A 15339-nucleotide genomic window follows, 5' to 3' on the forward strand; every position below is an offset into this window, starting at 1 on the left:
GGGGTATGGCATGCCATATTCAGGTGTTACTGTAGAGGACATGCGCCGTTTTTGTAAGACCAGATTTGTCCTGGCGCTACGAAAGAGCCGGACCAGGGCACTAGAAAGAAGACGACGGTAATCGTGATTTTATGATTCCATCAAAATAGGACGCGGTTAATACATAGCAACACAGAGATAGAACAATCGAAACGTAGGCGGGCTAAATGGTAGAGGGACCCAGCGACCTCAAATTCAGCACCAAACGCAAATCCTAGTACTTTTCCATGTCTTATTAACAAGACAGAACTACCGTAAACGCCTCGCTGAAAGGATGTGCGAAGAGTATCTTCAGGATTCCAGCTGTATTTCCCTCAGTCCGCAAAACCTCCCCACTCTGCGTCCTCGTCTTCCTCGTCTGGCTCACTCGCAACCTCTACTTCTTGACCTCTCCAAGCTCTTAGCCTGTCGTCGGCCAAGCACTCTTTCGCCGCAGCCCTCAATGGCTTCAGCTTGCCATGTTTAGTCATCTTCTCAATAGGTGCCACTAGCAGCTCAAGCGTGCCCTTCTTTTCCTCCTTCTCCCAATTCGCACCTTCGACCTTGTCCATCTCATCGACCCAAACGTCCATGACGTGATACCTTAGCCCATTTGGAATCTTCATATTTTGGCATTCCAGTGGTATCTCCTCCATGATACTGTTCCATTGTGCCAGCAAGTTCTTGTTCCATTTGTTCTTACTGAGGAAGGTGAAGGATGCGTTAATGTACTGGCGAATCAGGTAGAGATACTTGTCTAGTCGTAGTGCTTCAATATGGCTCCATTCTCGTGACATGGTAAGGAAAAAGGCGCGAACGAAGGGTAGGACAACGGATGTACGGAGGGTGGAGAGGAGGGAGGCGAGATCGCGGGCGAGACGTTGTTGGAGGACAGGCTTGTCTTGCATCCATAGACCTGTGAGGGTCGTGTTAGTACTATACTAATAGCAGCCAATCTGCATAAGCCCATACAGTAGAAAAGACCCTTCCATAACTTCAATAAGTCTAGTTCAGAGATGTCTGATTGCGCGCCGAGATAGGTTCGTAACGAGTCGAGTGCCTGATCGCGGACTTCCTTGTCTGTCGCAAACATCAGTCTTCTCCTCTAGCGGGGCAAGAATGCATGCTGTTTATACCGCTTGAGGCAAGGTTCCTTATGAAGGGGTTGTTTTGCGCGTCCGAAGCCATGTTGGCGTGTATTGTGCTGGTATTGATGTTCTGGTGTCGGCCTTCAGGTGCGGGCGGAACTTTTTTTGGGGAGTCGCGAAGCTAACTAGCGATAACTACAGTAGCGATAAGACATCACTTGCCATTTAGCGTGTAACATGCCCGTGCGCGTGATGCGCGGGGAACACCAAAACGCGTCCACATCCATCATTTTCAACCCACGATAACTCCACCAATATGGATCCAATTCAAGCAGCAATTGAAGAAATCGAATCTCTAGAAGAAGGAGAACATTTTACCTATACAGAAGTTGCTGCGAAACATAATGTTGTCCGATCTACGCTGACCCGAAGGCACCAGGGCCAGACAAGCTCTGCGAACGATAAAAAAGCTAACCAGCAGAAACTCAACCCACAACAAGAGCTAGAACTTGTACGATATATAGAGAGTCTCTCAAAACGAGGGCTACCGCCTACGAGAGAGATGATCAAAAATTTTGCCTCTGAGGTCGCTCATCAGCCGCTGGGCGAGGCATGGATTACCCGTTTTGTCCACCGACACGACGTCCATCTCATCTCAAAATGAACCTCCGGTCTCGATCGTACACGCGTTCTGGCCGACTCTGAGGTCAAATATAGACTCTACTTTGAGCTGCTACACGGGAAGATGGAGGAGTACAATATTGAGCCAGGAAACACCTATAATATGGATGAGAAGGGCTTCTTGATGGGCCTCATTGGGAGAAGCAAAAGGATCTTTTCCCGGCGTCAATGGGATAAGAAAGAGGTTAGAGCACCTCTTCAAGATGGATCACGTGAGTTTTTGACGCTCCTGGCCTGTTGTTGCGCAGATGGGAGCTTCTTACCGCCCAGCCTTATCTACGCTGCTGAAAACGGTGCCCTACGATCATCTTGGGTGGATGATATAAACGTAAAGAAACACTAGGTTTTTGTAACCTCAACACTAACAGGATGGAGCAATAATGACGTCGGTTTGGCCTGGCTTGAGCAGGTATTTGATCGCCACACGAAGCAGAAAGCTCGCCGCGGGAGAAACTACCGATTACTCATCCTAGATGGCCATGGGAGCCATATAACAATGGCTTTTATAGACTACTGCGATCGCAATCGTATACTCCTCATGGTGTTTCCACCTCATTCAACCCACACACTGCAACCGCTCGACGTCGTACTTTTCAAGCCGCTCTCACAGGCCTATACCCAACGCCTCACCACCTATCTCCATGAGGCTCAAGAGCTCATCTCCATCGCCAGAGGTGACTTTTTTGGTCTGTTTTGGGACGCCTGGGTGTCTGTTTTCAGCAGGGAAACGCTCATCTCAAAGGCGTTTGAAACAACAGGAATATGGCCAAAAGACCCCAACGTCGTGCTTAAAAGGTTCACCCGAACGCCCGAACGATCACCCAGCTCATCAAGGCTCTCACCATCTGATTGGCTACAAATGGAGCGTTTAGTACGAGCTGCAGTGAAGGATACCCGCCAGGACGAGGCCAAAAAGTTGAGCCTTACCCTTCATCAAGTCTCTGTCCAAAACCAGCTTTTGCAGCATGAAAACAGGGGTCTACATAAGGCTCTACAACACCAAAAGAAGTACAAAAAGAAGGGCAAAGCCCTTGACCTTCAACAGCGTCAAGAGTACCATGGTGGAGCTATCTTCTGGTCTCCTCGAAAGGTTAGAGAGGCCCGTGCAAGGGAGAAGGTCAGGGCTGACGATGAGATGGAGGAGAAACTCCAAAAAGCTCGTCGTAAGGAGTCACGTGAGGCTGCTAAAGTCCAGCGTCAAATTGAGCTAGAGGACAGGCGTGCAGAACGAGAGAGACTCAAGGTGGTGAGGGAGAAGGAGAAGGCTGAGAAACAGGCTGAACGCGAGCGTCAGAAACAGCAGCGCAACGCTGAGAAAGCTATACAATTGTCCTAAAGAGGTAAGCGCAAAGCCTCACAAGCAGTCTCCTCTAAGGAGAAGCGTCAGAAACGTTCTGGTAGTGATGCAGCTGCTGGGCAAGCTGTTGCGCGCTCTCCATCTCCTCCACCAAAGGTGACGTCACGGGGACGCAACGTCAAGCTTCCAAGTAAATTCAAATAGTAAAAAATGATCGCAAGGTCTTGTTTACTAAACCACCAAGAAAGTTCGCGATAATAGCTATTGTACGTGTTATTATAGCCTCATCTTTGTGATCTCAGAAATGGTGTTCCGCGCGCATCACGCGCACGGGCATGTTAGTCCATAGCCAAGTTGCGCAGCATCGCATGCAACAGACACACATATCTTGTGCTTGTTGTCTCATACTGTAGTCTATCATAGTTAATGTTTAATGCAGAATTGATTAGGTTTCTAGTTAGTACCTACGCAAAGAGTTACTCTACTATAGGATCTTCGCCGGTGTTACTCGGTTTCTCTGCACCAAGAAGCTTGTTTCTAACGAGTTTTAGGTATCGCGCTTATTCTAGGTTACTCTAAGTTTCAAGGGACGTAAGAAGACACCTTTACACTCTTCTCCTCACTAGATTTATACTTTGTAATAGAAATAATCAGTAGAATATTTATATAAACAAGTAGAGTTAGAACTACTTTTCTACTTCGATTTTCGAAGTAAAAAAAAGGTAGCATAGTGTCGGAACATGCGCGTACAGCCAGCCCGGCGAGTTTTTCCGGGCCGGAAGCTTGGACCACTAGTTAGACCAAGCTTCCCGCTTAGCTCGCAACCGTACATATGGAGATCTCTCCATCCAGCTCTTGCTCACTACTAATCAAATACTATACACTTTGTTCGTTGCAACGACTGCTAGTATTCGACACCTTTGCCGTGTCAACACATAGCTTATTTGTTTAGTCTGTGCACTTGATTACTAAGCTCATCAAACCGCGGTCCGCCCTCGCGGTGAGTTAAGCCGCGCTGCTGCCGCCGCACAACTTATCTAACACTACAGCTAAGAAGGTCGCCTTCGATAAGTAAAGTATATTATATAAACTTTTATTAGTTACCGTTGTTATCATCTTTTTACTAATACTGCATAGCCTAATACAGATACTAGATTATCTACCTACTTAGTAAGTACACACCCTTACTTGTTACTCTTTCGAACTTGCTAGTATATCCTAGTTCTTATGCATTCTCTTAGAGAATACAAGTAGTTATGCACGGTATCAAGTAAAGCTAACACGATGCAGGCAGCAGGCGTGGTGCGGAATGAGCGCGATGGTCGTCGTACCGACTAACGGCTACGCAACGCGGCGGGTACTCGTAGACCGGGTACGTACTCTCTTACTAAGATATCTACGTGTACTAATACATTTCTGGTCTTTAGGTACACTTGATACTATCGAATCGGGTTCATAACGGCGTAAGTAGTATCCCACCCTAAATGGTCCGTGCGCATGTGTTGACATCGGACCTCTTAGGATGAGCAATATCTGGTGCAATGGAGTACCGAAGGATCACCAACATACCCACCACTTAGTTGGCATTCGGTCGCGGAGTTAGTACGATGTCTCGAGCATCTTCAAGACTACCTAGACCGCAGGGACAAGTGAGTTATGAACTAGCACTGAACATGAGCATGCTAACGTTCATATAGTATCAAGGCGTCAACAGATATGCAGATGGAGTCTAGAAAACGAAAGAGTCCAGATGGCGGCGTTGACGACGAACTTCGTTCTTCGCCATTCAGTCGACGATTTCACCAGGACACCCGAATGCAATCTGTATCACGCTCGCCATCTGTGCTGCCGACTTTACCATCTACACCCCCAATCGACAAGTACAACTCTATCTTAGTTGCTAATGAGCACGGGTACATCTTCTGCCGCTACGCATCTGGCAACGATATACCGCAACTTGATGTACGCACGGTGCCAACACCAGACATGACACGGATAGCGCGTCAATCCAGCGTCAACAAGGCACGCACCTATATCCGAAACGAGTACGTTCGAAGACTACAGAAGGTACCAGGAAAGAAGGGTAAGCCCATCCACTTGATCAACCTGGTGGACTCTTCAACACCATCCCTTAGATTCCGGTACATCTCAGAGTATGTCCTCAGCCAGGGCGTCTATCGCGCATCGAAAGACTCCATGGTAGGCTGTATGCAGTGCTCACCGCACATGGGCCGAGATATCGGCTGCGAATATACTAGAAAGTGCGACTGCCTCGAATACGCAGCGGTAGACGAATCGCGTCTTAACGACGCCGAACGAGAAGACTACGACTACGCCCTTGCCACGGGCAGCTCTACAGCCGGCTTCCCGAAGAAATTCCCTTACTTCGCCGCAGGCACTAGAAAAGATCGAACAGGCTGCCTCGTCCCGTTTTACCTAAATTCCCGTCGTCCCATCTACGAATGCAACGAGACCTGCAACTGCGGTCCTAACTGCCGCAATAAGAACGTCCAGTTTGGACGCCAGGTTGAAGTTGAGATTTTTCGCACGAGCGACGGCCGCGGGTGGGGGCTGCGCTGCAGAGAAGATGTACACGAGGGCCAATTCATCGATACCTACCGCGGCGAAGTCATCACCGACGAAGAGGCTACACGGCGCGAAAACGCATCCTCCAAAGCAAAAGCCTCGTATTTATATTCGCTCGACAAGTTTGCCGAATCTGAAAACCTCGACGAGAAGGACTTGTACGTCGTCGACGGCGAGTTCATGGGCGGCCCCACAAAGTTTATCAACCACTCTTGCGAACCGAATTGCAGACAGTACACTGTCAGCTACAATAAGCATGATGCCAAGGTCTACGACATTGCCTTTTTCGCTTGCAGGTTTATTCCAAAGGGTGAAGAGTTAACATTCGATTATCTAGACAAGGATGAGGATGAGCCGATGGATGAGCCGGGTGAGGATGCCATTCCGTGTCTTTGTGGGTCGGCAAAGTGCAGGAAGTGGCTTTGGACGTAGAAGGCAGTTGTCCAAGATGGGTGAAAATAAGTCTGGAAGCATGGTGCACGAATGACAGAGCAGAGAGGTTTGAGTATATATGGGGTTAGGGAGCAGAGTTGACTGTGTATGTTGCATTAGAGACAAGGGCGTTTGGCTGTTCTCTTTTCTCCTTCCCTGTCCACGGCACAATAGTGCTACTTGTATCAAGGAGATGGAGCATTGTATCCACCGATCGAGTTCATAAGGATTGGAGAAATCACAGGTTACTTCACTGAGGTGCCTACTACGATCGATCAAACTATAGGCTTTATCACCTTTTCACATGCAGCTGACTACCGTCCTCAGAACATCACCACAGCAGTTCATGATTATAAATCTGTAAAATATCAATATTAACAATCTTATCGCACATGTCTCTATATATCCAGGGCGAAATATACGCCCAGTTCCCACCTACTTACATACCTGCCTACATGCCACATAGGAAAAGTATAAAATAGAAAAATCTGTTGTCCTTGTGTATATAACAATTTGAAGGCTTTCTGATACGGGAAATAGCGGTCTTGAGCAAATCGGGGTATATATCCTGAACCAACCATTGTTGCGCTAAAGACAGTCCGGTGAACGCAAGCAAAGGAGATGAAGCAAGCATTAGGGGATGACTAAACAACCAGAGAAGAAGCATTCTATCTTGCGTGTAGAGAAAGGACGAAACAAAGCAAAAAGGCCATACAACGAAAAGGACAGGCTGCCCTACACAAGAGCTACATATAAGGAAAGATTCTGCAACAAAGGAAATAATAATCATCGTTCTTATCTTTTCTTCTTTCCATCTTAGGTAGTTTCTTCCAAATCAATCTAGTGTGGAGAAGTGAGTCTACCGCTGCGACAGTTCCCGGCCAAAGTTGAGCGCCAGGGGCGTCAGTTGGCCGTCATCAACCGTACTCGTGCTCTCGTCGTCGTAGAAGCCTGATTCACTGAAATGCTCCATCTCGGCATCTTGATCGTACGCCTGCTTCCTCATGAGCGGGGGTGTACGCGGCGCCTTACCCAGAGAAGGGAAGCCAGCCTCTGTGGAGGCACGCGACGAGTTTGAGTTAACGCGGTTGACCTGAGGCCGTGAAGACGAGGAAGAGAGTTCAGAGGAGCGGCGCATGTTGGAGGTTGGCGGGGTCATGAGGCCGGAGAGGAAGGATTGGGCCGAGTGAGGCTGTGCGCGCGCAGGTGTTACATTGCGGGTTTTGTCGGAGTTGTTGTTTCCGGCGAGGGCGGATGTAGCTTCTCCACGACCTTTGCGCCAGTTACCGATGGCGGCAGCGAGCTGAACTGCCTTGGGCGACGCAAAGTTGGAGAGCGAGCTGAGAGTAGGGAAGGATTGTTGTCCACCGGAGATGAGGCGTTCCTTCTCTGACTGCTCCATCTGCAAGTTTGTGCGAATGCGAATGGCAGCATCACGAACAGTCTCGCGGTCAAAAGTGGGCTGCGCGAGAGAGTTGATGAGATCGTTCAGATCGTCGATACGTACACCGAGGAGTTCACGGAGCCAATTGATCTCCGTGTCGCGCTCCTTCAACTTGGCAGGGGCCTCGGTGTCAAGATCCTCTAGTTGGCGCTCAAGAGCCTCGATGCGGCCTTCACGCTCCTGAAGCTGCTCCTGAAGAACACCAATAGACTCGCGGAGTGCTTGAGTCGAGATCTTGTCAGAGCCGCTTGGGCCGAACGTAGCAGTCAAAGGAGACTTCGATGCAGCGGCAACAGCGGCGGTAGCAGCTTCCTTGGCGACCTGGAGCTTCTCCTCCAAGAGTGCAATCTTGTCCTTGAAGTGATCTAGCTTAGAGTCGGCTAGCGCAAGCTTATCGTTATGGAAAGCCTCGGCACGCTCCTTGTCCTCACGGGCGAACTCTAGAGCGCGAGCATGTTCATGCTTGATGTGCTCAAGTTGACGTTCGAAAGTACGCTGTTGCTCGTGAAGGCTGTGCCTCTTGCTCTCCAACGCATCTTGTACGGCTTGCTTCTTGAGGTCTGAAGCTGCCTCCAAGTCGAGTTCGTGCTTCTCCTTGGCTGTGTCGGCATCCAGACGAACTTGATCGAGCTCGGCGCGTACGCGAGCAATCTCACTCTCAAGTTCATGTCGGACAATGTTGACTTGGTTGTTGGCTGCGTCAACATCGGCCTCCATTAATACGCGGGTACGGCGGATCTCAACATGAGCAGCGTCTCTGGCTTCTCGCATATCACGCTCGTAGCGTTCAGCGTTCTTCTGGTGCTGCATCGACTCCTGTCTCAGTTGATCGATTGTCTCCTCAAGCCTGGCGTTGTGCTTCCGAGTTTGTTCAAGGTTGAATCTTAGCTTCATGCCCTCGCGTTCCTGGGTTTCTAGGCGCTCAAGCTCGGTCTCCAGACGCTCACGCGTGCGACCTTCAGCTTCGATACGTGCACTGAGGATCTCGTACTTGCTGGCAGAGGACTCCTCACTCTTTTGCCATTGGCTCCGTTCAGCCGCAATCTGCTGCGTAGCAACAACCATATCCTGCTGAAGCTTCTCGAACTTGACACGCATCGACTCACGAACACGAGTAGCTTCTTCGGCCTGGAATCGAGCCTCTCCAATAGCCTTGCGTAGCTGCTCTGCCTCTTCGTGGGCATGTTGGAGGTCTCCACGCCACTTGTTCGCAGAGAGGCGATGCTCCTCAAGAGTGAAAGTGAGGGCCTCATTCTCTGCAGTTACGGAATCCAGCTTCTTCTTAAGGTCCTCCTCAGAGCTTTCCAAAGCAATGTTAGTAAGCTTGAGTTGCTCGTTTTCCGAGGTGAGGGAAGAGACTCTATCGCGAAGCTCCTCTTCGTTGGCCTGGTAGGTGGTGAGGCTGTGGCGAATGACATCTCGCTCTTCAGTCAGAGCATGAATCTTGTGCTCATCGTCGCGGGCAGCTTGCTGAAGAAGGGTAAGCTCCTCCTCAGTAACCTTGAGAAGGCGAGCAGAGTCGGCCTCGCGAGCTTCGATAGCCTTGCGCGCTTCTGCTTCTGCATCGAAGTGCAGGGTGGCTTCCTTGAGCATTTCCTCCAGATCTGCAATGCGGACGTCCCTCTCTTCAACGGCCTGTGACTCTTTGCGCTCAGCAGCTTCCGTGTTTTGACGCTTGAAAGCTTCGTCGATGAGCTCACGAACGTCCTCGGCTTGAAGATGATGGCTCGTAGTCTGTGCAATGGAAGCCTTGAGGCTACCAATGATCTGGTACAATTCAGTCATGTCAAGCGAAGGCTGTGGGATATCTACAGGGGCCTCCAGAGCGTTCTTCGGCCTCTGAGATGCCAAGGCATCGGCCACGATGGAACGAATCAGGTCGGGCTCTGCAGCTGGTGCGACCGGGGCTGCAGGCTGCTGAGATGCGAGGACCTCGGCGAAGATTGACTTCAAGTCCTCAGGCCAGATCTGCTCAGGAGCTGGAGCTGGCATTGGCTGAGGAGCGTGCGTCTCAAACGCCTCCATGACGATGGATCGAATATCGTCAGGTTTGACTGCCTCCACGGGCTGGGGAGCATGAGTTGCGAGCATGTCGGCAAGGATGGAACGGATATCTTCGGGCTTGAGGGGTTCAGGCGCCTGTTGTGGTTCGGGCTTGTTGGCAGCAATGGCATCCTGGATAATGGCACGGATCTGATCAGGTTCAACGGGTTGCACGGATGGCTGGTGTTGCGCAAGTGCGTCAGTGACGATCTCCCGGATCTTCTCTGGGATCATTGGCTCGGGTACTGGGACTGGTAGCGAGGTGATCTGTGATTGGTGCGTCTCAAGCGCGTCGCGAACAATAGATCGTATCTTCTCCAACCTCCTGTCCCTGCCACGGGAGCGGGTGCGGTAGTCGACATGGTCAATAGCGGCGTCATCATCTTCGTCATCAGCGTCACTGTCCAGGCGTTCGTTGGTCGACAAGCTGCGTCGGCCACGTCCTGGATGCTGCGAGATGGAGGCAAGCGTCTCTTGGATGCCTTGCAGGTTCTGCTCTAGCGGGCCAAGGCGGTCTTGCAGAAGACGGCCCATGAGGTCATCAACATGCTTGTCGAAGAAGCCACTGCGCGCTTGGACCTTGATCTCATCCTCAGTGTCCCAGTCGCTAACAGGTCCATCTTCAACAACACCGTTCAAGTGGCGCACAGGAGACTCGTACGGGAGTGCAGCTCGCTCGCTATCAAACGGATCCTGCACAGATGTTGCAGAGCCTGGGGGTATGACGCGACCGGGGAAGAATCCACGGCGGGGACTTGGGCTAGGCGCGTCACTGCGCAGCTTGAAGTTTGGCTGTAGATCGGTACGCTCAAACACATTGGGAGTTCTTTGAGGCGATGATTGATCCCAAGAGGTCTCGTCGCGCTCAACGCCAAAGTCTGAGCCCTCTCCATCCATATGCTTCATAACAGCATCAATATCGTTGAAAGAAGCATCACCAAGGTTGTCGAAGTCAGCGCTCTCACTCTCAGTGTAGCGTGCCGCATGCCTGCCAGACTCCATGGCCGTCTTGAAGGAGCCGTCATCGCTGGGTCGGTAGGTAGTGGCCGGGCTCCTGCTTGCGAGTCGTGACCGGGGAGGCGACACCTGGGTCTTCTCGGGATCTTCAACTTGGGAGGGCTTCGTAACGTGGAAGCCGAAATCGTAGCCAGCACTGCTGAACTGTGGTCGGAGTTCGAATGGTTTGGCATTGGCCGAAAGTGTGCTCTTATGGCCATGCGTCTTGGAGCCAGGCACGGGTTCCTCAGTCGTAGGCGTATGTACGTCACTTGCATGAGGCGTGTCATCGTCCGCAGCTGCATCGCTTTCAAGAGCAGGAGAAATAGGGGCGGGAGAAATGGGCTCAAAGGGAGCTGTACTTCTCGATAAGGGCTCAGGGCTCTTTGACTTCGACTTAGTTGGTCGCTTGACGTCAGGCGAGAGGTTCTCCTTGTCTGTATCAAGCTCCTCTTGCTCGATCTCAGAGTCTGGCTTAGTAACAGTAGGCTCCTTGAACTGAGCCAAAGGCTGGGATTGGAGCACGGGCTGAATTGCAAACTTGGGCACGTCATCTCCGTCAGCTCGATCACGTCGGACGCGCTTCTCACGGCCATCAGCTTGCATGGGCCGGCCAGCCTCATCCTCGCGGTTCTCCCGGTCTTCTCCGACCTCGGGCGTCTTCTGGCGCGTGTTGTCGGGACGTACGATGGGAACAGCTTTTGAGCGCGTAGCTGGCTTAACAATGTCGCTAGCAGAGAGAGTGACATCTCCAAAGATCTTGGATGAGAAAGTTGTTGGGGCAGTAGCTGGCTTGTTGGGGTTGAATGCTGACACACCAGGGTTGAACACAGGAGCGTCCGGCTTGAAAGTCGGCGGACTAGAGAAGTTGAAACCACCAGTTGGAAATGCAGAGTTGTTCATAGCAGCATTGACAACAGGGAATTCCGCCACCGGGCTGAAGGTTGGAACGTCAGGCTTGAATGTCGGCGCATCAGGCTTGAATGTAGGAGCGGTGATGTTGAAGTTTGCCAGCCCATTGATAGCAGGCTGTGCGTTGCTCGGGGCGACCGAATCGGCGGGAGACTTGACGGCCGGTCCAAAACTGCTAAAACCTGATGAGAACGAACCCGGGCTGAATGATGCCGATGGGTTGAACTTGAACTCTTTAGCTTCAACATTGAGCTTCGACACAGACGATCGCGATGTGTGCTTGCTGTGCATGGCCGACGTGGGCTTGCTGAAAGCAAACTTGTTGTCCTTCCACGAGTTGCTGACCTGCGATGGCGCCTTTGAGTGCTGCGTAGTGCGGGCCTCTCCATCCTCCAAGCTGGGGTTTGTGTTTTCGGAGATGTTTGTGCGCGCACCATCGCTTTCGGTACGGGGGTTCTGCTGCGCTTGCGCTTGTGCTGGGAATGAGAACGATACCGGCTTCTGTGACTTGGCGAGCGAGTGAGCCCTGCTGTGCGGCTGAGGCTGATGCAAGATGGTACGAGAGTCCTCCCACGTGGGGTTAGCCACAGCATTGGAGGGTTTGAACGGGACGTTGGTCTCTGGTTCCGTACTGAAGTCTCCTCCCTCCGCAAATTGCTTGTCGATGGCTTCTTCCAAGTGATACTCTTCGTTTGCCGCCTCACGTTCAAGGTTCTCGCTGAGGTTATGGCGATGGCTTCGAGGAGTCGGAACAGCAATCTCCGTCGTGGATTTGGCGGCATGCTTCATCGCCGGCACTTCGTCCTCCTCGTCTTCATCCTCAGGCACTTCAGCAAGTGTGGACGCCGGTCGCAATCCAAGAACCGGTTGCTGCTGCTGCTGTTGCTGCTGTTGCTGCTGCTGTTGCTGAAGAAGTTGGGCTTGTAGTTGCTGCTGCTGCATCTGTATGTGTAACTGGAAGTCATCACGTTGCGGTGTAATGGGAAACTGCTGGTTGGGTCTCATTCCGAATGGGGAAATGGGCGAGATGAGACCGGCAAGATCAGGTCGGCTCAAAGGATGAGCAGGCGACCCACTGCGGCCGTCCTGAACATTGAAGTAGCCACTTGGAGACCAGGTACCAGACGGCGAATAGCCATGCTGAGGAAAGTTCAAGTTCGCAGGTGATCCGAAAGTCGAATGGCGGTGCATGTGCATGTTTGCTCGGGGGTTTCCGAAAGCTGCTGGAGACGCGATAGATTGTCGTGACATGTGTCCTGGCGATGGTCCGAATGGGAAGCCAGCGATACTTCCTTGCCTGTTCATACGAAGACTGCCAGCCGAAGAAGTAGGCAGCGGCGGAGAAAATACCTGCCCCGGGTGAGACGACGCTGTTCGAGATAGGGGAAGCGGTATGTCCTCTTCACCACCCATGCTGACACCGAGTGCAGCCAGCTTCGCCTCGAGCAAAGAGTTCTCATAGTCTTTCCACTCGGATAGTTTCGAGACGCGGACCTTGTATCGTGAATCCGCATTGGCACGCTCTGCTTGCACGTCGGCCTCTGACGGCCAAATGGCGCGGTTGTGTGTCTCCTGGCCGCCGGTGCTGAAGCCGCGAATATCGTAGCCTTGTTGTTCGAGTTGTCTAAGCTTGTTGTCTACATCCGCAGCACTCATGGGCTTCGGAGGGAACCCGGATGTACCCCTGGGGATGTCGCGGGGTATCGAGATGATGCATCCCTTGCCTTTGACCATAATCTTCTTACGCATCCGAGGTACCTGAGCAGGCGCTGCGCCCGGCGGAGCCAAAAGTGACGTGGCTGGGGGATCCGGAAGTGGTTTGTTCATTATTTCCTGGTTCGCCTTGAAAGCGCCAGCGTTCGTTGCTTTGCTGGGTGTCTCTTCCGCCGGCTTGGGCGCCTTCATGGGTGTCGGCATTGGCGTCTTTTCAGCCGTGGGACTAAGTCCGTTTATCTCCTGTATGGCAGTTGTTCCCGAGGTCCGCCTGGGTTGTGCAATGGGCTCTGGGTCCGCGTACTTTGAGGCCATCATCTTGCCGAGTGCTTCCTTCTGATCTTTGCTAAAGTGGCGCCAAAAGTCCTGCTGATTCAGTGTCTTGTTGGTGTTCCTGTCTCTGTGCCCACGTTTCAGTGGAGCAGCGATAGGGACGTCTGCTTCCTCAGCAGATGCCTCAGTATCGCTGTCGTTGCTCCGCCAATCGTTTGTTTCGCGGTTCCAACGCTGTTCCAAAAACTTCTGAACCCACTCTTCCGAGGTAGGATTCTGGTCAGACGGTCGAGGAGTAGAGCCGGAGGCGCGTGATTCTTTAGTCGGTGTCTCTAAGTTAGGCAAGCGCGATCTGATGAGATGCTCAAGGCTAAACTGAATTGGCGATGCGTCCTGGTCCAATCGGGGAATCAGATGCTCGAGGTTGAACCGATTAGGAGAGTCTTCCTCCAAATCTAGTCGCGATGGAAGCAAATGTCCAAGGCCGAACTGGAGGCCGGATGATTCCTCGTCAAAGTCGTCGCTGCCAAAGTTGGTCGAGACGACGCGGGAGGGGTCGAAAGTGGGAGGCGGGTGTCGGTACGGACTGCCCCAGCTTGCCGTATAGTACGAAGTGTCTGTTCGATCGCGTCGCGCGGCGGTGGACGGCGTACGGGGCCTGTTTCCAAGGACGGAAAAGGACGGAAGAAGTGGAAGCTCGGGGCTCGAGTGCCCAAGGGTTCGAGTGGGCGAGGGGGCAGTCCAGGTGGGAGAGACTGGCTCGCGTGCCTCTGGTGGGCTGGACGCTTCGCCAAAGTACTGGGGGGCAAATGGAGGCGACGAGGGCGGCTGCAGCGAAGACGACGTGTACCGTCGAGCTTGCATTCAAGGGTCCTACTAAGCGTGCACAACTTTGATGAAGTGCAACACGTCCCTTTTGAGTGCTGCACGCGCCAATGATGCGACAAAATTGCTCCAAAAATGTCGTCGTCGCTGCTTGGAGCAAGGGAACGCGAAGGGACTCGGGCGGACGAGGATCAGTGACGCAGTTTGATTATGTATAATACAAGGAAAGGCTAACGGCCAGCTAAAAGAGCGACATAAGGTGGGATAGTACGATTCTGGAGACAACAGGACGAGCGAACATCCCGGAGCAGCAGGTAACAACGGATGAAGAAGTGGCAGTCAAAGGCGTGCCAATGTCGTCGACAAAATGCGGACACGGACAGGAGAGCAGGCAAGGCTAAAGTCAGCCGTGTAGTGCCAGTTGGCATGCGTCAGGGGGTCCAATCCGGCGCTATGCAGGGATGCCCTGGTGAAGACGCCGAGCATGCGAAGGCCACATGGGAACGTCGCACTCGAGTTGCTGCACGTTGACGACGACGTGCCTTTGACTGTGTTGCACGGCGTTGGCCCTTTGTCTGTTCAATCTTGTTGTTGTCATGTGCGGAGAGTCGACTTGTCATCCATCCATCTAGACGGGCTGAGTGCACGATATTGACTAACCATGACCACAATATTTGGACGAGGCCAATAGTCCCGGGTGCTTTGCAAATGGATCTGCCCTTTGCAGCCAATCACACGCTGGCACGACATATTTTCATGTGCGTCAGTGGGAGCTAGCACTTCGGTAGCGACTGGATGACAGTCCTCTGTCCACCACTGCGACTGCATCTTTCCAGTCTTCCCCGCGCATCCGTCTCGACACCACCATCACACTGTGCTTTTGCATGCGAACCACGATGCAAATGGGCGGACATGCAGAAAGGGGTCCTGACTAGCTGTTAGACGGCGGGAACTAATGCTCTGCGGCAGGGATATGGATGCTTCGAGGCTGCTGCCGTAATTCCTTCTTCTCCTCCGGGCCAGTGACAGAT

At 52.2% G+C, this 15339-nt stretch overlaps 4 protein-coding genes across 4 annotated transcripts; 2 read left to right on the forward strand and 2 right to left on the reverse strand.

Moving 5' to 3' along the window:
* Positions 1–353: 353 nt before the first annotated feature.
* On the reverse strand, positions 354–1206 carry PtrM4_013250 (nucleolar protein NOP52 variant; the record flags this gene model as incomplete). The annotated part of the gene is made up of 3 exons (XM_001931250.1): positions 354–934; positions 991–1098; positions 1155–1206. The coding sequence occupies 3 exons, from the start codon at positions 1204–1206 to the stop codon at positions 354–356; spliced, it is 741 nt and encodes a 246-aa protein (XP_001931285.1).
* A 1077-nt stretch (positions 1207–2283) lies between these two features.
* On the forward strand, positions 2284–3123 carry PtrM4_013260 (uncharacterized protein; the record flags this gene model as incomplete). Its single annotated transcript, XM_066103094.1, has 1 exon — positions 2284–3123. The coding sequence occupies one exon, from the start codon at positions 2284–2286 to the stop codon at positions 3121–3123; it is 840 nt and encodes a 279-aa protein (XP_065965296.1).
* Positions 3124–4402: 1279 nt separating this feature from the next.
* On the forward strand, positions 4403–6102 carry PtrM4_013270 (protein containing SET domain protein; the record flags this gene model as incomplete). Its single annotated transcript, XM_001931251.2, has 4 exons — positions 4403–4456; positions 4512–4547; positions 4606–4733; positions 4782–6102. 4 exons carry the CDS (start codon positions 4403–4405, stop codon positions 6100–6102), a joined length of 1539 nt encoding a protein of 512 aa, XP_001931286.2.
* Positions 6103–6961: 859 nt separating this feature from the next.
* Positions 6962–14347, reverse strand: PtrM4_013280 (Myosin-tail-1 multi-domain protein; the record flags this gene model as incomplete). Its single annotated transcript, XM_066103095.1, has 2 exons — positions 6962–12324; positions 12466–14347. 2 exons carry the CDS (start codon positions 14345–14347, stop codon positions 6962–6964), a joined length of 7245 nt encoding a protein of 2414 aa, XP_065965297.1.
* Between the last annotated feature and the right edge of the window lie 992 nt (positions 14348–15339).

This window comes from Pyrenophora tritici-repentis, chromosome 1, assembly GCF_003171515.1.
Source record: "Pyrenophora tritici-repentis strain M4 chromosome 1, whole genome shotgun sequence".
NCBI lineage: Eukaryota > Fungi > Ascomycota > Dothideomycetes > Pleosporales > Pleosporaceae > Pyrenophora > Pyrenophora tritici-repentis.